We start from the raw sequence: 20,703 nt of genomic DNA on the forward strand, positions 1-20,703 counted from the left end.
GGGGTCGCCGCTCTCCTCCCCGTGTCCGCCGCCTCCCTCCACCTTCCCCCGGCGGGGGGATCGCGGCGGAGGGGCTCTCCCGGCGCCTTCTCCTCAGGAGGACGGCGGCGGGGCGTGACGAGGACGGGGCCGAGCCTCGGGGCGGCCCGGCCCCGCCGTGCCCCGCTCCCCGCCCCCGGCAGCTCCGAGCGCCGTTCCCCCCCCTTCATCCCTCCCTCCCCCGGCGGCCGCGGGCCGCTGCCGGCCGCCCGGCAGGTTGTAAAGTCATTAAGTCCCTCAGCCATGCCGGCCCGCGCCCCGGCGGCTCCTGCCACGGCCGCTGGTGGGCCGCCGCCGCGCCGCCTCCTCCGCGGCAGCAGCAGCAGCAGCGCGGCATGGCCGCCGCTCCCCGCCGCCTCCTCCTCCTCTTCCTCCTCCTCCTCAGCGCCGCCGCCCCCCTCGGCGCTAAGGTAAGCGGCGGCGGAGCCTCCCCCCTGCTCTCCCCTCGCCCTTCCCCTCAGCGCCCGCCCTGCCCGGCTGCGCGCCCCCCTCAGCCCCCGCCTGGAGCCGGGCGCCGCCAACAAAAGGCCGGCGGGGCGAGGAGGGTCCCCGGGGAGCTGCGGGGCCTCGCCGCTCGCCTCCGTGCCTGGCGGGGAGGTGACAGCCGTGCGGGGATGAAAAAAGGGGTTTCTGCTCACCGCTCTGCCTCCCAGGGGTGCGGGTTTAGGGACACCTTTATCCCCTAAGGTGCATGTGCGGGAGACAGAGCCCGGCGCTCCCCTTGTCCCTCCAGCCTGGCGCTGGTGTTAGAGCAGCGCCGAGTCCCCTCAGTGAGACCTTTCTCTTTCCCCTTTCCCTTTCCTCTTCCCCTTCCTTCCCCTATGGCCAGGAGGCCAGACCCCACTTCACAGGGCACTGGCTGAGCGCCCCACTTGCAGGGATCACCGCACACCCTGTGGCTCCATGTGTGAGCTTCCCGGCCAGGTCCCTCTGTGCAAGAGGGATCCTGCTCTGCTAACAGAAAGAAAAAGGGGTTTGAGTGTTTTTTTTCCTTCCCCAGACAAAGCCACGGTGAGGTGAAGCGATCTTGCACAAGCTATCTTATGCACAGCGATAGGCACCGCAGCTTTAGTGCGGGTCACCCAGCTTTGTCCAGCAGCATCTCCTGAGCTGGGCTTGTCCTCGTTTTAAGCTCAAGCGGTGCCTCGCTTCCACTGCGCTTTTGCTTCCACGTGGGTTCACCGCCTGCTCTGCTTACCCCCTAACTGTAGGGCTCAGCCAGACACAAACTTCAGGCAGAGCAAGCCGGGTCAAGCTGAGCAGATGTGAAATCCTTCATCTAGGCGTGGAGGAGTCCGTTCAGGTCGGTGACTGCTTTCGCAAGCCTGGGCTGCTCAGGGTCTTTCTGCCCCAGCAGCTGTGTTTGTACAGACCCCTGTTGGGGCACCCAGGGCTCCGGGTGACCCCGCGGAGATGAAGGATTGCACGCTGCAAGCTGGCTGCAGGAATGGCTGGTGGTATTGCTGCATGCCATTCGATCGCTATCTTCCGTGCCAGGCCGCGCACACAACGGTCATTAAGGGATTAACCTGCAATTGCTTTTGCTCTCTGCTTTTCTACAGCAGGGTTGTACAGAGAATGCAATAGAAAGCCTCCATCCTTAGATAAGCAAATTCCTCCCTGTGTGGAGCTGTCTCGGCTCGGTGTATTCAATGGCTCTGAAAAAACTGGTGATAGAGATGCCTCTCCTGCACACCCCACATTGCTCCCTTCTTTCCCTTCAGAGATTTCCATCCGTTCTACTAGCTTGTCCCAGAATAAGCGTGTTCTCCTACTCGAAGGGAATGACCTAACTAACTTGGATCAAGTATTTTGTAATGACATGCCTGTGAACTTTCTTTCATGGCAGGATTATAAACAGTACTTCATAGTTCATTGCTGGCTTCTGTTTACCAGCTTTCTAATTTGCTTCTCATCTGTGCCTCATTATACGTCCAGATTTCTGCTACTTATCTGCTGCAATATCACATCTTTCGCAAGTTTAGCATTTTTCCCCAGATTGATCTTCTTCCTAATCCCATAAAAAATATTCTGTAGGTCTCTTTCTACCTCTGGGTATTTTCCCGTCATGGGAAATTCCTTCTGTACTATCTTGTTAAAATATTTCTAAGCAAAATCTGGTTTTGTATCTGCGTCCAACATTGAATCTCTCATACAAACTATCAGCTCTACACAAATAGGCTAAAACAATGACAGAATAAGAAATAGCTTTACACAAACACCATTTTTTGGGGGGTAAAACATCAGGGCACAATTGCAAACACTATTGTTTTTTTTTTTCAGGACTTGCGGCAGAGTTTATTGCCACAGCTTTGATCAGAGCACAACACAGGGAACCCAGACCAGGGGGGCTGAGCATGGCCATTCATTTCTAGGAGTGTAAGATAATAATCTGGCGTCCGTTCCAGGCATTAGGACATCTGAAGCTACTTAGTATTTTAGTAAGTAGCACAGTTTGCTGTAGAGAGAAGCCCTTAGGTAAAGGATCCTGGAATTTTCTGGTAAAGGACATGCGGTTAATGACCTCGGGAAAGGTCTGTTCGGAATTTAGTTCATTTCCAGCTGCTGTTTCGTGTTGTCTTAGAAGCTCTGACAGGGCTGAGCTTACAACAGCTACTTGTGCCCTTCAGTGGTGGTCAGGGCCTTAAGGCATGTCAGGCTGCAACAGAGGGCGTACCCCTGCAAGCTCCTCTATTAAGGCGAGCTGAACAGGGACTTTTGTTGTCTCTCTTCCTAGAAAGCCTTTTTTTCCCCCCAAGACACAGACTAATGAATCCCGAGCTTCAATACGAAATATGGGAGACTAAGCCAGTGACACAGTCATTGCCATTATTCCCAGGTTTCTGGGAAACCCATTGTAGTTTACAGCTAATCTGATGCACGGCAGAGAATCGTTAGAGGATTTATTTTGTCCCTTTCTGCTCTTCAGAAAGACTGCCTGGAAAACTGATAGGATGTCAGCCCAGGCTCACCCTCCTGTGCCTGGCTGCAGCATTTTGTTTGTGGCAGCCTTTGTTTGGTGTCGATGGGGGGGAGAAGGGAAACAGCTGCCGAGTCTTTGGTTAGACAGAAAAAGCTTTCAGTGGTGCTGGCTTAGAGACTGATCTTTCCATCATTGATATTGGCAAATCTGGAGGCAGATGTTCTGCCCTGGAAGAGTTCCCCACCCTGCCATTTCTTTTCACTCTGGGCAGGAGGGCTAGAACAAGGTTTGTGTGCATAATTCACGGCAGAGTGCTCCCGGTCCCCCCCGCACCAGTCCACGCAGGCTGTACTACACGCCTTGGTCCTTAGATTACAGCAGGTCAGGTTTTAAAGCTCTGGTCCCCCCACAGCGAGGGGACAGAAGGGCAACCTGTGTGTTAGCATGGCCTCTGTCCGGTGAGGCACAGAAACAGCGTGGTTAGCCTCAGAGAGGAAGAGCTGCAGCTGTGTGATCACCTTGTGCCAAGCCACAACTGCCTCGAGGGAAATTCTTGTGGAGAGCACCTGGCTGAGCTGGAACATGGTCTGTCTTTGCCACCAGTGAAATTTCTAGCCCTAACATTCTGCAGCACCTAAGGAATTGTATCTGATCCTCTTCCCTGCTTTGGGCAGAGCCCCCATCCAAGCCCAGGCAAAACCAGCCTTGCAGACACTGGTCCTATGCCTGCCTCCTGCTCCAGCATTTCTAATCTGCTCCGTGTGTGGTTCAGCAGCACGGCTCAAGTTAGAGCAGCTTTAGCATCTCCCACAACCAGGGCAGTGCAAAAGAGTTGTTTTAAAGCCCATCTGACTTTTCTTTTTCCACAGTGTGGGATTTGCTCAGGGGCTTGGGAAGCTAAAGCTAGGAGCTTATCTAATCTGGAGTCTATCCCACAGCCCTTAATTTGTTATCTGGAAATTTGGAAAATGCAAGTATCGCTAATTGAAAACAAGAGCCGTTTGTGTGTCATGGTTAATGCAGATTTATTTCTGACAATAGAGTAAATTCAGCACAGATTGGAACCAGCTGCCTCAGCTCTAAGTACCTGAGTCTGCCCTCCATGTCTCCAGGCCTAGGACTCGGACACTGTCATGCCATAAGTCTCACTGGCCAAGGCGACAGCTCAGCATTGTCCTTGCTTGCACGAGTAAATAAATGCTCCTGAGCAAGGACCGGCAAGGGAGCTTGGTCATGGAAAACCTGAGAGCCAAATCAATCTACTTAATGTGTGATTGATTCCTCCCTTCAGTGAGGGGAGGAAGGAGGAACAGGGAGTGCAAAGGGGCTTACAGATATAGAGGAAAGCATTTTATTCCAAATCTGCTGTCACTGCTTGAGCTGCAGCAAGAGCCTGTGCCCAAGGCATGCCCACGATCGAGGTGGGTAGGAGGAGGTGAGCACCAGCAAGCTCAAAGCAGGGCGCTGACCAGAGGAGAATCCAGCAGGCAGCTATGGCTTGTCTTGCTTTTGAGAGCAGCAGGGCCTGTGGATCATTTACTCCAAACACACAAAATCTTTTTCATACCAGGGTAGGTCAGTAGAACAGGGCATTTCACTTCTCTTTGCTCATTTCCCCTCTGTCCTATCTCACCTATATGGACTGTAAGATCTGTGGAGCAGGACTATCTTGTAGGTTACAAATACACCAATTTTTATTGCCACTTGGGGAAAAACTGTGTCAATCCTGCAGCTTCTAGTCCACATGCCTTCCCCCAGGGCAGTGCTCGCGCCCCGTGGTGCTCTCTCTGTAGCTACTCAGTCACGTGGAAAGACGCCAACTCTGATTAATACCCCAGCTACAGGAGAAGCTGCTTTGCACTGAGCTCTCCACACAGACACAGATAAATCACTGCTCTTCTCCTTCCCTGTAATTGTGAAGAGCTCTTCCTCCCCAGGCCTTGAGATGCTCATCACAGAGAAGCGTAGGAGGGGTCAGGGAAAGACTTGAACTGAAAATACCTTACAGCGAGAGACCTTTAGTTTTTTTCCTGGGTAACTCTGGAAGCTACATAGTCAGCATTTCCATTTGTGGTCTGATCATATGCACTCAGACAAAAATTCTCATAAGACACAGTTCGAAATGAGAATTTGGCAGAAGAGAAAAAGGTCCTTTTGAAAACATGCTTCTTTCTTTCAAATTGAATTTTAAATTTAATCCTTCTCTTGAGCAACTCCACTGCTTGCCACAGCTCTTGGTCTCAGTCATGCAACTCAAATCCAGCCAGGACATCCAAGTACATTGAAGAATTTTGTTGTATTGTTTTCACAATCAGCTACTGTAATCATTAAAGAGGAAAGCATCAGGTAACGAACGTAGTGCTTTTTTTTTTTTTTTTTTTCAGCAGAGCAGGTTATTTTCAACATGCTCTGGCTGGCGTATGATCACCAAAAAGAGGCACTATGCGCACTTCAAACATACTAAGTTACAACTTAAAAACATTTGCACAAAAACAGCTGCATCTCCTCTGCCCAGTGGATGTTCTGTTGGCAGATGCTGTAGAAACAGCAAATTCTCAGGCAGGAATTACACTACAAGATGAAGAACACTTTGGTTTTATTACACCATAAAAGAGCGTCAAGCCGAGAGGCAGTCAACCAAAGTAGTGAACAGAGCACATTCAGCAAGGAGCAAACTCTGCTGAGTTTTCTTTCACATCCATCAATTATGCTTCTGCAGAACAGTTCTTCTCGACAGGACTGTCAGCTGCAACCACAAGCCTCCACATTTTGCTAAGAGTAGCACTGATACTGTTTCTCCGTGCCTTTACTTAAACATAACAGATCTTACACATGCACAGATTATTAATTTTCTTCTGCTAATAATGATAAACTGTCAGCATTTTCCTCTGGGAAAATCACTTCCAATCACTGCCCTGTGGTAAACTCATTGCTGCATTTAACACTATTCACAGCTGTATTTCAGCAAACAGCAAATTAGTTCTTGTATGTGCTAGTTTGCAAAAGTCCCAAGGAACTTCTAGGCCATCAGACACAGAACGGGAGAATGGTGCAAGGAAAGAAATCTTGCTAAAACAAAGAGTCACTTACCTGCTGGGAATTATAGAGGCAGAGCCAACAGCAGCCTGCTGCAGTGACCTCGTCGGGGCCAGAGGAGCTTAGGTTTGCCAAATTTAAAGGATCAGCCCCGGTGAGGCACGCTGGGTTGGGGAGAGCCCTCTGGGGAGCACGTTGTGGGGTGGGTGGCGAGAGGTCAGCAACGCAGTGGTGAGATGGGATGACTGCAACTGCAAGGGGCTCTGCTTCTGAAACACTCTTGAAAATGACTTTTGTGCGGGTTGCAGGGCTAGGAGCTTGGACCTGAGCCGACTTATGCACAAAGAGGAGTTTATTCGTTGTGGTGCAGCTCCAGCAGAGGACAGATGCCTACCCCAGCCCCCACAGCATTTCTCCTCTCTCCTGACCACTCGTTGGAGCCAGCTGGGGCTGCGATCTGCTGGCATATCCGACTCAGGAGCAAGGCCTTGGCTCAGGCTGCAGCTGGGATTGTCACCACACGTCCCACCTGAGAGCCCTTCTCCACATCGCGCCGGTCCCAGAGGCATCCTGCGGGTGCCGCCTCTGTCAGGCCTCCCTCCGGCCGAGGTGGCGGGCCGCCGGGTTCCCCAGCTAACCATCCTCTGTTTCTGTCAGGACAGTAGTGAGGCAGCAGATGGAGCTGGCCCCTGGGATGAAGAAGTCACCAAGTGGTGGGGAGAATGGAGCTCCTGGTCCACCTGCTCCCGGTCCTGCGGGGGAGGCGTGATGTCCCGGGAGAGGCACTGCCTGCGACAGAGGTACGTCTGTCCCAGTGGCACCCCTTGGCCAGCCCTCAAGGGGCAGAGGGGTGCCTCAACCCACCTTTTGGGCTCTGTAGGGCCTCGGAAAGGAAGGCAGGTGGTGGGGCCTGGGGGAGACTTGAAGATGACAGGGTTGTGGGCTGGAGAAGACCAGCTATACTCCTCCCCTCTCCTTCACAAACCCTGCTTCTCCACGGCTGCTCTGACCAACCTAACCCTGACTCGTAGCCAGTTCCTGTGCGTAGGATTTTGGCCCTTATTCCCAGACACCTTCTGGGGACTTGGTTGGCAGCAGCCAGCTCAGCCACGCCTCAGCAATTTCCCCTTTTCACTCCCTGCAGAGCTGGCAAGATTTTTCCCCCTGTTGTTTATCTGGCTGTCACCTGACAGCATCTCCATTTGTCCCCTGCAGCTGCTATAGCCCTGGCACTGATTGAACGAGGTTTGTGGGGAGCTCCAGCTGTCCCCTGTGGGTCACCTTGCCACCAAGCCCTCCTCAGGCACCTCACTAACCTGCTTCTCCCGAGCTGTTAATGAGAGCCAGCATCCCGCAGCACAGCAAGCCACAGGGGCTGCCCGGCCCCTTTCCCTTCTGCGTGAATGCAGTCCGGAGCACAGGAAGCTCAGACAAGGGCCCCCCACCTGCTCTGCCTCCTGCAGAAGGAAACTTCTTTTATGTGGGCTGGTTGGCAGCATCGTGAGGGTCCAGATGTGCTGAGGTGCCGTCCATCTGGACGCAGCCTCCCCACTGACGAGGCTTGCCAATGTCTCTGCCTCTGCTTGACATAAAACCCAGCCAAAAGGTGCTGCAGCATTAAGCAAAGCAGCTTGTGAGCCAGCTGTGCCCCATGAAACAATTTTTGCCCGAGTCTGCAGACTGTCCCTGCTTCAGCTGAAAGGGATGGCAATTTTGAAGCCTTGTGGTGCAAATTTAAGCTTTGCCTACACCATATAAAGCATAGCTCTGCAGGGATAGCTGCAATACATCTAGGCAGTCCAGCCTGAGTATGGCTACAGTGCACCCTATGTTTTCAGTACCATTAACCCATTGTCTGCTGCTGATCTTTACCCAGAGCACAGTGCCTTAATCTGCAGTCTTAGCCTTTCTTCCCACACCTTCCCAGCTTTCAAGAATATTTTTCAGCATTTGCATGTCAGGAACTTGGACAAATGTTGCTGGCCAGAGCTAAAGCATCAATTGCTGAGAAATTAATTTTTTTTTTTTTTTTGTCTGTTACCTGTACCAAACCTCTCCTGTTAGTCTCTTAATGTGTCCATTCCCCATGGGAGGTGCCATCTCTCTGTCCACTGCTTATTGAATTCTGAAATCAATTCCCCTGCTCACTTCAAATTGTGGGTGCTTCCACAGGAGTGGTGGATCTATTGGTATATTGCCCTTCTGTTAGATCAACCCCAGCGGAGCTCTGAGGTGAAGGGGCACAGCAGTGGCAATACTTCAGTTGCTCCCTGTCCACTCAAACTGCCCCCAAAAGAGAGTAGTTTAAAATCATACTCCACCTAAAAACACTGAAAATGTATTTCAGAGATGTTGGCTGGCATAGATACAGAAAGCTTTGCTCTGATAAAATGCCAGCCTGGCTTCTCCCCATTAAGTCAGGCCTGACTTCTCAGTTATCCTCAATGTCTTAGTGTTTCATGGACCTCCAGCTCATTTCTGCATTCTCATTCTGCTTTGCAGGCTCCAGATGCCCCAGGGAACAAACAGCACCATGTGTGTTGGCCAAGCCAAACACTACCAACTGTGCCAGCAGCAGGTGAGAACCACTTCCAGCACTGGGGGATGGTGGGTTGCAGGGGTCTGCACTTGGAGCTTCAAGAGCACCAGCAGTCAGGGTGCGACTGGTGTGTCAGAGGCGTGGTCCACTCCTGGGGCAGTGTGCCTCTGAAAACAGGGGAGATGGGCTCTACTCTCTGGGACTGAAAGGTGGGGGAAAAAGATATAGATTATAGATGTATTTGTTGTGGGGTGGGGGGAAGGAAGAATTTTTTGCCTTTGCTGTAAGTAAATTTTGCAGTACTGTTAAATACAGCTGTCTGAAGCAATGGAAGCCTGGCCCTTCTGCCTGTATTAGAGCACCTCAGAGTCCATCACTGATTCCTTCCAGGGTGGACAGGGCATATTCATCCTCCAGGGATGCAGCAGGGACAAGCAGCTGTCACAACCATGGCTGCGTCACAGGGAGCTTTTGATCACGTTTATTCCCTCCGTAGCCCTGCCCAGCCAACACAGCAAGCTTCAAACAACAGCAGTGCTCCAGTTTCAATGCCAAAGCCTTTGGGAAGCGCTACTACCACTGGATGCCCCTCTATCCAGGTGGGTTTTCACAGCTTCACACAAAGGATCAGGGTGAGAAAACACCTACAGGATCTTCTCAGACACAGGAGAAGGACGCAGGGGGCAAGGGATGGATGCTCCTCGTTGGTCTGAAAGTGCTTTCCTCTGCTACCTCCTTCGGAGAAATCATTCCCTGTTTCTTCACAGAACCTCTCTGCCCAGCCAGGCCTTCTCTCTCACCACATTGCTCCTGTTTTGGATCTTACGTCAGCAAGTGCTGGCGGGCAGACAGGTCGCAGGCTTCTCTGAGGTGTCTCAGCTAACCAGCAGTCATCCTGCCTGAGTGGCTGTTCACTCCCTGCGTGCCTTCTACCATTTTGGCTGCCTCTGTCACCCAGCGTGTGTCCCACTGGGTTGGTGGTGGGTTATTTTGAACAGGATGTCCATCCGTTTCCTGCGCAGAGGAGATAAATTGCTTCACGTGGCTTGCCAGATGGCCCTTGAGGCCCAGATTCAGCTCCTCTGAGACATGACCGTCTTTCTGGACTTGCCTGTTTTTCTCTTTCCATTAGCTGCCAAGGGAACATAGAACATCTGTACCTCTAGCTCCATTTGCTCAGCTGGAAGGGGTGTAGCTGGCCATGGTCAGTACAGTTGGTGCCTCTCTTACAGGTCTTTTTTGCTCTTGTGTATTTATGCGTGACCTGGGATCTGCTGAGGCAGATTCCCCTGTCTGGCACAAGGGATGGCACTGTAAAGGGGAGAGGGTATGGCAAGGAAGAGGGTTTGCCATCGAGAAGCACTTCTGCCAGGCCTGGTCCTCATCTGCAGCCTCATACCACAACCCCTTTACTGCCAGAAGATCTGTAGCCTTGGGGGTCTCATCTCAAGAAGCAAGAACATCAAAGGTGATGTCAAACCAGCAGCATGGATAAAAGGAAAGTCCCCTTCTTCACTGCCCACCTCTGATCACCTTGCTCTGCCTCTGTCCCTTCAGATGACTACACCAGCATCTCCAACAAGCCCTGCGACCTCCAGTGCACCACTCGGAGCGGAGAGAGACAGCTGATGGCCCGAGCACAGGATGGTACCTCCTGCAAGGACAGGACCCATCAAGGAGTCTGCATCAATGGGAAGTGTGAGGTGAGGCTCTGGAAGGAAATAACACAGAAACAGGGAGTATAAATGCGTGGTGGAACCTCCAAGGCCAAGGGCCCCAGCAGGGAAGTGAAATCAAGGCCTGGCAGGAATAATTATGCTCCCTTTTGAATGCCTACAGACTAGAACAGAGCACAAAGGACATTAGATTCACATTCCCACTGAGTAACAGAACTTTTCTCCCAGTACAGAGAAGACTAGAATTGCAGGTTTGCTTTCATAGTCATCCAAGTTGGAAAGAAAAATCTTATATTTGATTTTTCCTGCATGCAGCAAGGATGAAGGATGGGTGTATGTAGTGTTACACTGAGGTGTCTTAAAACCTGCCTTTGATGCAGCATCTCCTGCAGGGAGATGCTGTATGTCGCTGTTACAGTGCAAAGGATTGGTTTAAAGACAGCTACAGAACGAACTGAAACAGCTTACCCAAATCTTACTCCGTTCACCTACACACACACACACAACCCGGCCCCAGCTTCAGGGGCACAATGTAAATGGTCACAACTTGCACCAGTGAATTTCTGCTGCTGCCAGATTCATTCATTCACCACCCTGCTCCAAGCTACCCTACACCCCCACCCAGAACCTCACCTAAATAATGTGGTAGTGTTTCCTTGAAAAGACCCTGCCTCCAGGAAACCCTTTCTTGTTTTATTCTTTGCAGCCGGTGGGGTGCGATGGGAGCCTGTATTCGCCCCGGACGATGGACAGATGCAGGGTGTGTGGAGGGGACGGCAGCACTTGCCACCGTGTCTCGGGCAGCTTCCGAAAGGCAATCTCACAGATAGGTACTCCCTGCTACCACAGTCCAGAGACTTCACCTGCTACTTCTTACCACCAACTGGCATGAAGGGTGACTGGCTTGAATGCGGGTAGGAGTTTCCCAGCTGCTTGGTGGAAAGAGCTGAAGAGTGCTGCCACCCCTGCTTAAATGCCTTTATTTTATCCTTTTAGCTTAATCAGAGGAGATTGGTTTTGATGTGCTGTATATTAGGTTGGCAAGTTTTCCCTTCAGTTCTTTACTGTAGGAAGCAGCTGGGGAGCTATTTGTTCTTATTGATTTTCACATCTTCCCCACTTCAGGCAATGTGAAGAGGTCAATGAATCTTCTTTCATTTGTGCTAGGCGTTCACTGGAAGCTTAGGTTCCTGTGATGAGGGTCATGGCATTTGTTTCAGCCTGCATTTCATCTCCAGCTTTCCCCAGTCCTATGGCTGGCACGGCTGAGAGACAGTCCTGCTGAAACGGGGCTGAGATTAACGGTTCATCTCCTGACACCATTCCTCCACTTGTAGAAGAAACAGACTGTGGTATACTCATTAGTAATTAACTGTGGTTTGAGGATGTTTTAGAACATCATTTCACATTGCTGTAGTTCCACTAGTCTACCTCATTCTCCACAGATGCTAGACCAGAGAAGCACTTGGGCTCCTTTCCAGGTTGGGGTAATGGTGCTGACCTCTCCAGCAGTACACAAACAGTCTTGGCATTCCGTTCCAGCTCTCATAAAATCTTACAGGGCAGGAAAAAAATAATGAATTTCTATTAGGAAAGACGAGCTGGCAAACCCACACAACTTTAAGAGCCTTCTCACTTCCTCTCCATTTAAAGGTCAATCTTTATGCTCCTCTTGAGACAAATTCTGTTGAGTCAGGAGCTGAGGGGACCTACAGTCTTCTCCCTCCACCCTTCAGCATTAGCGTTAGTCACTTTTTCTGTGCTCTTGCCAGAAAGCTTGAGAGTATACACCTAAAGCCACACAGTTATACTTGCACAATTCCTTTTTAACAAACCCAGCTGTAGTCAGATTGAGCCTTAGAGACGTGTAATGGTCATCTGTAAAGGGATTTCAGAGGGGAGCTAGGATTGGAGCTCACAGCCTGGCGTGATGTGTTTATGTCCTTAAACAACCTGCTAGAGGTAGCTCTGCCCTCCTACTTGCACACTTATCCCACAGATGTCTTTGCCTGTGTACACCTTTTTATTTCGTCCTCAGGGTTTTCTCACCTCAGTTCTGTTCCTGCTCCTCAGGTTATGTGTTCATCACAAACATCCCTGCCGGTGCCACGGACATCCTCATCATTGAGCGCAGGAAGACAGAAAACATCCTGGGTAAGCAGAGGATCCAGAGGGATGTGGAGGTGCCAGTTCAGCTGCCTGGGAGGTGGGAGGACTCCTCTGCAGTGGGAGAACTATCTGTGAGCTTCAGGGAAGCACAGAGCCAAGTCTACCACATCTCCAGCAATCAGAGGCAGGAGGGATGTTTGGAAACCAAGCTCACTGGGGATGGTCTCTGCTATGAAGGCATTTGTGCTCTTGTTAGAGAGAGAAGTGAAAGCACCAAGCACGGAATGCCAGTGATCTAAGTGGAAGATCAGTGCTGGAGAGGCCTGAGCTCCTTGATTTCTAGAGGGCTTTTCTCAATCACAAGCTGTTTGCTCTCCTTAGAGCCAGTGCAGCCTCAGTGCTCTGAATGGAATGTCATATTTGTCTCTTTTGTCTCTTCTTTGAAGCACTCGCTGATGAATCCGGGCATTTCTTCTTCAATGGCAACTCTGCCATTGACAACCCCCAGAACTTCAGGGTGGCTGGCACAATCTTCAAGTACCGGCGGCCCTCGAGCCTGAACTCAGATGGGCTGGAGTACATCATAGCTCATGGGCCCACTAACCAGTCTCTGAATGCTATGGTAAGCAAAGAGCTAGTTTTAGGCCTTCCTGTCTTGCCTGTCCCAAATTGTGAGCCTCCCCAGACAAATAGAATGTTCACTTTGTTCTCAACCCCATTTTCTGGGGCTGAGGAAGCCAGGTACAGCCTTGTAGGGTTTCCTCTTGGGTTTGTGAGGATGCGGTCTTCTCTTATCATCTGTAGTTAGTAGTTAGAAGAGGTCTCTGAAATACATGCCCTTAAAATAAAGCAAGTTTTGTTTTCTTCCCTGTTTCCTCCAGTACTATAACTTCAATGGGAAAATGCCACATATAACTTATGACTACACTGTACCACGGGCACCACCACCTCTCCGAACTGCAGCCCCCGCTGTAGACAGACCTCGCTATCACCACCTGCTAGAGACCAGCCAGAACTATCCTGCTCCAGCCAACTCCAGAGCTGCCAAGGACTCCAATGCCACATGGCTCTCCCTGCCACCAGATGACAACAGCGAACAGCTTCCCCTAAGAGAAAGGCATGAAGATTTAAGCTTCAGCCATCCACACTTCTTCCAGACCAACTCCACCAGTCAGTCTCGGGGCTGGGTCTGGGAACAAGGTGAAGAAAAGGAGAAGTATGACTTCCAGATAAGACAGGTCTACCATGCAAACACAGCAGGAGAGGAAGAGGAGGAAGAAGCAGCAGCAATTGGCAGAGAAACAGAACTGGGTTGGTTGCTTTCTTTTTCTTTCTCTCACAAGTCTGCATTCATTGAAAGTGGATGTTCCTTATTGGCTTACTTGAAAACTAGAGTGGCTTTCCCATCGGGGCAGCCAGAAGAGTTAATAGCAGGGCTAGAGACTGTCAGGGAGCAGTAAGGGCTGGCTAAGGGAAGGGGAGTAAAGCTGAGGTTGATCTAGGAAAGCCAAACAATTCAGGAACAGAACTAGGAGCAAAACTCACCTACAACATAGGTGAGGCCAGACCTGAGCTTAAATGGAGCTCCTGGGCCGTGGGCAGAGAGCGTGTGGGGATGCCACATGAGGCTGGTCAGGGCAGTTAAAGCCTGTTGGTGCACCATTCTGGCAATCATTTTGGCCTTATGATTTTAAGGCCAAATACTTTTTTCCCCTTACTAGACACCTAAACCATGTGTTGAAGTCTATGTCATACAATACAGTTAAAGCATCCCCATTTCTCCTCCAGCCCTCAGATTCAATCAGATTTCCATCAGCACAGCTGTACCCTACAGCACAAGGAGATCAGAGCTCTCAGAGAACAGCCGCGCAGCGTCCTCCAGGCTTCGTCTCTTCAGGCGGCTGTGTCACCGAGACCTGCACAACACTGCCTTCTGTAGGGAGCTGCAGCACCTGGCAGCCAGGCTGGCCCAGAGGAACTCCACAGCAGGACTATGGACCCAGACGGCTGCCCGGTGGCTGCAGGGCCTCCACAAAGCACCGTCCCGTAAGAACTCACTGGAGGACTTGAAGGTGGAGGCATATGCTGGGAGTCAGGGGGAAGCAAGCAACTACAGCGTGATGGCATCTGTGGAGAGCCCTCTGCTAGGTGCCAGCACAACCGCGGACATCAGCCAGGCAGAGTCTCTGCAAGCCCCTGGCGCTGAAAGGTGGCACTTGGTTTCCTGGGAAAAACAGGAGCATGGTTAGCTGGGGAGGGAGGGCTGAACCGATCCTCTGGTAGCCTCACCGCTGTCCTTGACGTCCCTGTTCTCCAGTGTCTCTCCATGGCAGCTGTTGGAGATCCTTGAGCAATGGTGTGTCCTCCAAAGACTGATTGGCGTAGCTCCTGGTCTGACACAGAGCTTCCAGAACCTATTTTGTGTCCTCCTGCCTCAAAGGGATCCATTTAAATAGGTTCTGAAGGACCTGCAGGGCTGTGGTAATTCACAGCCTTGCTAGTCAAATACAGGACGTGGATCAAGGTTTTGCACTCTCTGCTTGTCATTGGGGCATCTTGTCCAAGGTGGGGGGAGATGGTGATGGAGAGCAGGAACAATGGGTTTTGTCCCATTTTCAAAGTAAGGAGGAAATTTAATACATTTCACATTTGCAGCAATTTTCATCTTTGTCTTATGTCACCTCCTCCTCTCTTTTCAGCAATGAGTTTAATGTGAGCCCCATGGGCCATGATGATATCAGCTTGGCTGACATGTATCGCTGGAAGGTCTCAGCTTATGCCCCCTGCAGCTCCACCTGCACTTCAGGTAGGTGAAGACCTGATCCTTATATTCAAGAGGGGTTCATCCCGGTAACTTCCTTTAATTGGAATCCACGCACTGGCCCCCAGTTTCTTTGCCATTTGGTTTCCTCTTTTTATGGTATCTAGAGCAGGCAGATGCATTTTGGTGGAAAACCAGGATATTATTGCAATGCCATTGGTCTTAGAGTGGCATCTTGAAGTGATTGACTCTTGTAATCAGTGGTGCAATCGTGAATTTCCGTACTTTGTAGGATGAGTTTTGGCGTCAGTTTTCCTTCCCAGGATGGGAGGTTAGGATGACAGCCCTCAGAGGAGTCTGGGGTGAGTGATGGTGCCATCCAGAGCATCTGGCTGATTTTTGTTTGGAGCCTTTTATCAGTCCAAGCCTTTCCTAGGCAACTGATCATGCGAGGGAGGTCCTTTTTGGCTGCTGATGGAGAAAACACTGGTATTTTTTAAATTGTAGGTAGAGTTTCAGAGGCAGTGATCACTCTTCAATAATTTAATCATAGTTCAGGGAGGCTTTTGCATCTGGCAGAGGCTGACCAAGAGAGGATCTTAACTGTCCAGCAGGTATCAGCGCTTCCTATGCGATGTGTGTCCGGTACGATGGAGTGGAAGTGGATGAAACATACTGTGATGCCCTAACCCGACCAGAACCTACTCATGAATTTTGCACAGGCAGAGACTGCCAGCCTAGGTGAGTGGGAACAACATGAACTGTCTGTGGGCACTATACGTCTTAGTGAGGATTATTTTTGTCTCAGCAGCAATTTTGGGGCTGGAAGTTGTGCTTAAATAGCTAAACCCACATACCCTCATGTGCACAAAAAAGGAAGGAATTTGCGTCTAAATTACCTGCTAAGCACAAAGCTGTCTTTCAAGACCAGACCCCCTTAACATCAACATATACATGATCATCAGATTCACAACAGCAGTTACTGGGTCAGGGAGTCCCAGGAGCAGAAGCACTCCCCAGCCACCCTCTGTCCCTTGGTCCCCTTACCTGTGTTTTCCTTTGTGCTTTCTCTCCCGGTGCTCGTGGAGGTGGGAGACCAGTCGGTGGAGCGAATGCTCCAGGACCTGTGGTGAGGGCTACCAGTACCGCACCGTGCGCTGCTGGAAGATGCTGGCTCCGGGCTTTGACAGCTCCGTTTACGATGACCTCTGTGAGTCAGCTGGGCTGGCCAGGCCCATGGAGAGAAAAGCCTGCAAGAACAAGGCCTGTGGACCTCAGTGGGAGCTCTCCGAGTGGTCCGAGGTAGGCGGCAGGGGAGCTTTGCATCTGAGGATGGGCTGGGGCCTGGAGGAAAATGACAAATGTTGGGTGCTTCCCTCTGGTGAGTGCTGAGGAAGCCCTGCCCAACTGTGCCCTGGGGAAGCAAGTACTGCCTTTACCCCCTTTTCTCTTCCCCTGCCGGGGCCCTTCCCCTGTCTGCAGCAGGAGGAAGACAGCTCTGTTTGTCCCTCTTGTGCTCTGCTTCTGAGCCAAGGGGTTGGCTCTGTGTCATTGCAGTGTTCAGCCCGGTGTGGCACCCAGGGGACGATGAAGCGGGAGGTGCGCTGCTCGGTGGAAGCACCCCTCTGCGACGAGTCCCGCAAGCCCAGCAGCGAGAAGGCGTGCTCAGGACCCCCCTGTGACCGCCGCTGGACCGCTTCTGACTGGGGCCCGGTGAGTCCAGACCGACTGCTGTTCCCTCCCCGATGCTGGGGGTACAGGGCTGGCAGGAGAGGGCAGACAGGCAGTCACACTGCTGATCTGTTGGCGTTTGTCTGGCAGAGGCTAGAGAATCAGTGATAATCTGCATTTTTGCCTCTCCATGCTGCAAAAATGCAGATTTTCACTGATTAAGTCTGAGGGGAGCTCTTTAATAATTTGGGAATCTCCTGGCACCTGAAGAATGGACCCCCCTGACCAGATGTACCTCTAAAGACCCTTGGGGTCGAGTGCCACACGGCCCCACATGCAAGCCTTAGGCTCCAGGCTCAAAGCCCCCAGCACAACACTGACTGTGGCCCTTCAACCTTCCTGCTGCATCTGAATGCCCTCTGTTCCTCTAAGTGCTCAGGTGCCTGTGGTGAGGGACGCATGAGTCGCTTCGTCGCGTGTCGCAACCTGGAGGGCAAGGTGATCTCCGATGCGCAGTGTGACCCAGCCGCCAAGCCCCTGGCTGTCCACCCGTGTGGAGACAAGAACTGCCCCGCGCACTGGGTGGAGCAGGAGTGGGACCAGGTAAAGCCCAGCCCAGCCCCGTGTCCTCAGCTCTCCTTCCCACCCCACATCCCACAGGAGCTGGTGGGTGCCTGGCTCCCTTGGCAGAGCTGTACCCTTGTCATAGCTCCTTCCAGAAAGAGGGAAGTAGCAGTGCCCCAGCTTGTCCCCCCAGTACCTCAAAGTTTGTGGCACTTGCTGCCTTCCCAGGGACCTCCATTGGAGGGCAGCAATGTCCTAAGGAAATCCTCCTCCTCTCCTGCCTCTGGCTCCCAGCTGGCAGTTGCAGGCACCTCAGCAGAGTCCAGAATCTGCACTCACCTCCCCAAGATTTTGGTCCTACCACTAAAGAGAAAGTCCCAGAAAAAAACAATGGGTTCTCTGATTAATAATAGCCAGAGATAAGCCTGGACCACAGCCTGAGTCCCTGCTGGAAGTCACAAGCCCAAGAAGTCCAGCCCAAGAACACTTACTTGCCTCGGGACTCAGAGTCAAATGAACACGGCCCAGGTGCCTCATTCTATCCAGGCATCATTCTCCACCAGCCTACTCCGTCTCTGTTGGTCAAGGGGTTTGGGCTTCCCATTACAACTTGGTCCAAATCCCAGAGCATCCAGAAGGAACACATTGACTCACCTGGGGGGTTGACCTTGTAAAGTCTTGAGAAAAACAGGGATTCACAGAGCATTAAGGAAGAAGGTCAGAGAAACAACCACACTCCCCCCTCCCCTCCAACCATAACTAAGCCTCTGTTCTCCTTTTTGTAGCCTTCCTAGCTGTTGACTGTGTTCAGCTGTGTCCCTCCAGCACTGGTTAATGAGCCGAAACTGGTTAAACCTGGGGACCTGTGGCAGTCTTGTCACCCTTTCCTGCTCTAGCCCGTGGTGTAGGTCACATACAATGCTGCGGTACAACTTTTCAGTTATGCTCTGGTGACTAAACTCACCTGAACCCTGAAAGGCCAGCTGGGCTCCCCGCCTTTGCCTGTGCCAGCTTCTTTGCTGTGTTCTCTCAGCTGATCAGCTGTGGGTGAGCTGTTCACAGGATGACTCAGGAGGGATGCAAGCCAGCTGTGCTGGCCCTGGCATGGTGAAGACAGGCACAAAGCAGTGAAATCTCAAGCTGGCAACTGCTGCTTGTGGGCATCAGGGAGCAGAGCAGAACTAGAACCAGATCCTGCCTCCTACTGCCTGCTTCTCTCGGTGTTGTCCTGAGAAGCTGAGCCCTCCCACCCATGCTATGCCTGCATGGCTTTGGGCTGAGCTCGGGCACGTGTCCATGCAGGTCTCCTGTGGTGCACCAGTTTGGTCCCCTTGGCCCACGCACTGCTTGTCAGTGTTCCAAGATACAGGTTGCTGCACAAATATGCTACACGGTTGTTGAGGACATAGACGTACATAAAATAAGACAGAAACAGCCTTTTGTAGTCTTACCTTGACTCTTCCAGGTCCCTTGTGGTAGCTGCTCTCAGGCCGGCCAAGCTCAGTTCAGCATCCCCCATGGATGGATTATGCACAAATAACCAGTTCCCGTCCCTGCTCCCCAGGAAATTCAGCTCCGTTGCAGGCAGCCGTTGCTCCTGTGACTACCCCCATTAGACTGTTGTTAGCACACATGAAGCACCTTGCTTCTGAGCAGGATGCCACCTTACCTGAAGCTGTACAGCCGAGGAGCATCATTTGTTATGTTTTCTTTCCCAGTGTGATGCCAGCTGTGGGCGAGGGATGAAGACCAGGGTCGTCTTGTGCGCAGGCTTGGAGAACGGGGTGTACAGGGAGTACCCTGAGAAGCGCTGTGAAGCCTCCCAGAAGCCTGAGGAGCAAGCTGCCTGTTTCAAGAGGCCGTGTTCGACATGGTTTACTACCTCCTGGTCGCAGGTAGGGCTCAGGGAGGTGGGGAAGGGGAAGATGAGGCTTCATAACCCTGGTTGATGGTGTACAACCTGCACTGAGGATTTCTAGCAGCCTGATCTGGTAGGACTGGACAGGACTGCGAGCTCTCTCATTTAGCAGATCAGGCAGCAGAGGGAGAGACCGGCACACAGGAGCTGGAGAGCATGTGGATTATGGCCTCAGGCAAGAGCAAGAGCATGCACTGCACTGCAGGCATTACAGATATGTCTCCTCTGCCAGGAGTCAGTGTTCTGTCCTTCCCTTGATTTTCACTAGTGAGCATTTAGGGAATGGGGGTAGGTAGAGCTGGGGCTGACTCAGAGCAGCCATTTTGTCCATCGTCAATCATAGCATCAGTGTTCAAAGCAAAACCAACTCTGAGCTGCATTAAAAAGCAGAAAGCAAACTCCTCCCTCGCCCTGCCCCAGCTTCCAGAGGCTCTCCTCCAGCAACCAAAGGGGAGCTAAATCTGAGATCAGTGTGGGATCTCCTCAGGTCTCCTCAAGAAGAGTCTCCAAAGGGAGGCCTTGCTGGAAGAAAGAACTCGGGACCTACAGGAAAATAAAAACCTGCCTTGCATGATCCCTTCCCTCTCCCTCAATCTCCACAGTGCAGCAAGACGTGTGGTGCTGGTGTGCGGCTGCGCGAGGTGAAGTGCTACCAGGGGGAAGCATTGGCTCAGGGCTGCGACCCTGCTTCCAAACCAGAAGCCAGGCAGACGTGCCAGCTCCAGCCGTGCCCCACAGAGGCACCAGGTGAGGCTGGGAGGGCAGGGAGGGAGGGAGAGGAGCCGTGGGAGCCCTTTACTCCCCCCAGCTCTCAGCTGGGGGAAGCGCATCTCCCTTTGTAACCCTTTCTGTGGATCCTTCTGCTCCCCAGAAGAAGACTGTGAAGACAAAGCGACGGCCAACTGCGTGCTGGTGCTGAAGGTGAAGCTGTGCTCTCACTGGTACTACAGGAAGGCTTGCTGCCGGTCGTGTCGGCAAAAGTCACCCTGACTACTACCAGCCTGTAGTTCCCTTCCAAATTCAGGGGCAAGAGCCCCCTTGAGCCAGACTTTACCACTTGAAGCCACATCACTTGGCTTGGCTATGGAGCCAGTCCCTGTAGACGAGCCTGCTCAGCAAGGAAGGACTCCTAGGACTTAGTCATCACTGTTCCCTCTCCACCAAGAGGTTTTTATTCAAAACAAACCATCAGTTCCTAGAAAGCTACTGAGAAGCGAGTTGGGAAAGCCTGTCCCTGCCGTCAGTCATCTCTGAAGAGCTCTAGTTGGAGGTGGTGGGGCACAGAGGCCAGCCCGCAGCAGGGCACAGACCACAGCAGCAGTTGCTCTGCCCTGCCCTGCAGATTTTTCTACTACAAGGGTAATTTCCAAAACACAGCCCAAAAATTCTGTGTCACAATAAAGAGCTAAACCGTAAATCTGTGTTTTTTGGGATGCATGTACCTAGGTCCAGGCAAGGGTGGAAGAG

General features: G+C 51.9%; 1 protein-coding gene across 5 annotated transcripts; it reads left to right on the forward strand.

The window, feature by feature from the left end:
- The first annotated feature begins 193 nt into the window (after positions 1 to 193).
- Positions 194 to 20,653, forward strand: LOC118171034 (ADAMTS-like protein 2). 5 transcript variants are annotated; one of them, XM_035333772.1, is made up of 18 exons: positions 194 to 449; positions 6,661 to 6,798; positions 8,501 to 8,576; positions 9,034 to 9,136; positions 10,095 to 10,240; positions 10,920 to 11,043; positions 12,287 to 12,367; positions 12,769 to 12,944; positions 13,204 to 13,633; positions 14,111 to 14,531; positions 15,022 to 15,128; positions 15,695 to 15,824; positions 16,172 to 16,385; positions 16,641 to 16,796; positions 17,187 to 17,357; positions 19,037 to 19,213; positions 19,839 to 19,983; positions 20,108 to 20,653. In XM_035333772.1, exons 1-18 carry the CDS (start codon positions 283 to 285, stop codon positions 20,224 to 20,226), a joined length of 3,081 nt encoding a protein of 1,026 aa, XP_035189663.1. In that variant the 5' UTR covers positions 194 to 282; the 3' UTR covers positions 20,227 to 20,653. The 5 variants fall into 5 exon arrangements, with proteins under 5 accessions (XP_035189663.1, XP_035189664.1, XP_035189665.1 ...); XM_035333773.1 differs by having other exon boundaries at positions 15,698 to 15,824; XM_035333774.1 differs by having other exon boundaries at positions 238 to 449; positions 6,656 to 6,798.
- Positions 20,654 to 20,703: the final 50 nt, after the last annotated feature.

This window comes from Oxyura jamaicensis, chromosome 8 (assembly GCF_011077185.1).
Source record: "Oxyura jamaicensis isolate SHBP4307 breed ruddy duck chromosome 8, BPBGC_Ojam_1.0, whole genome shotgun sequence".
NCBI lineage: Eukaryota > Metazoa > Chordata > Aves > Anseriformes > Anatidae > Oxyura > Oxyura jamaicensis.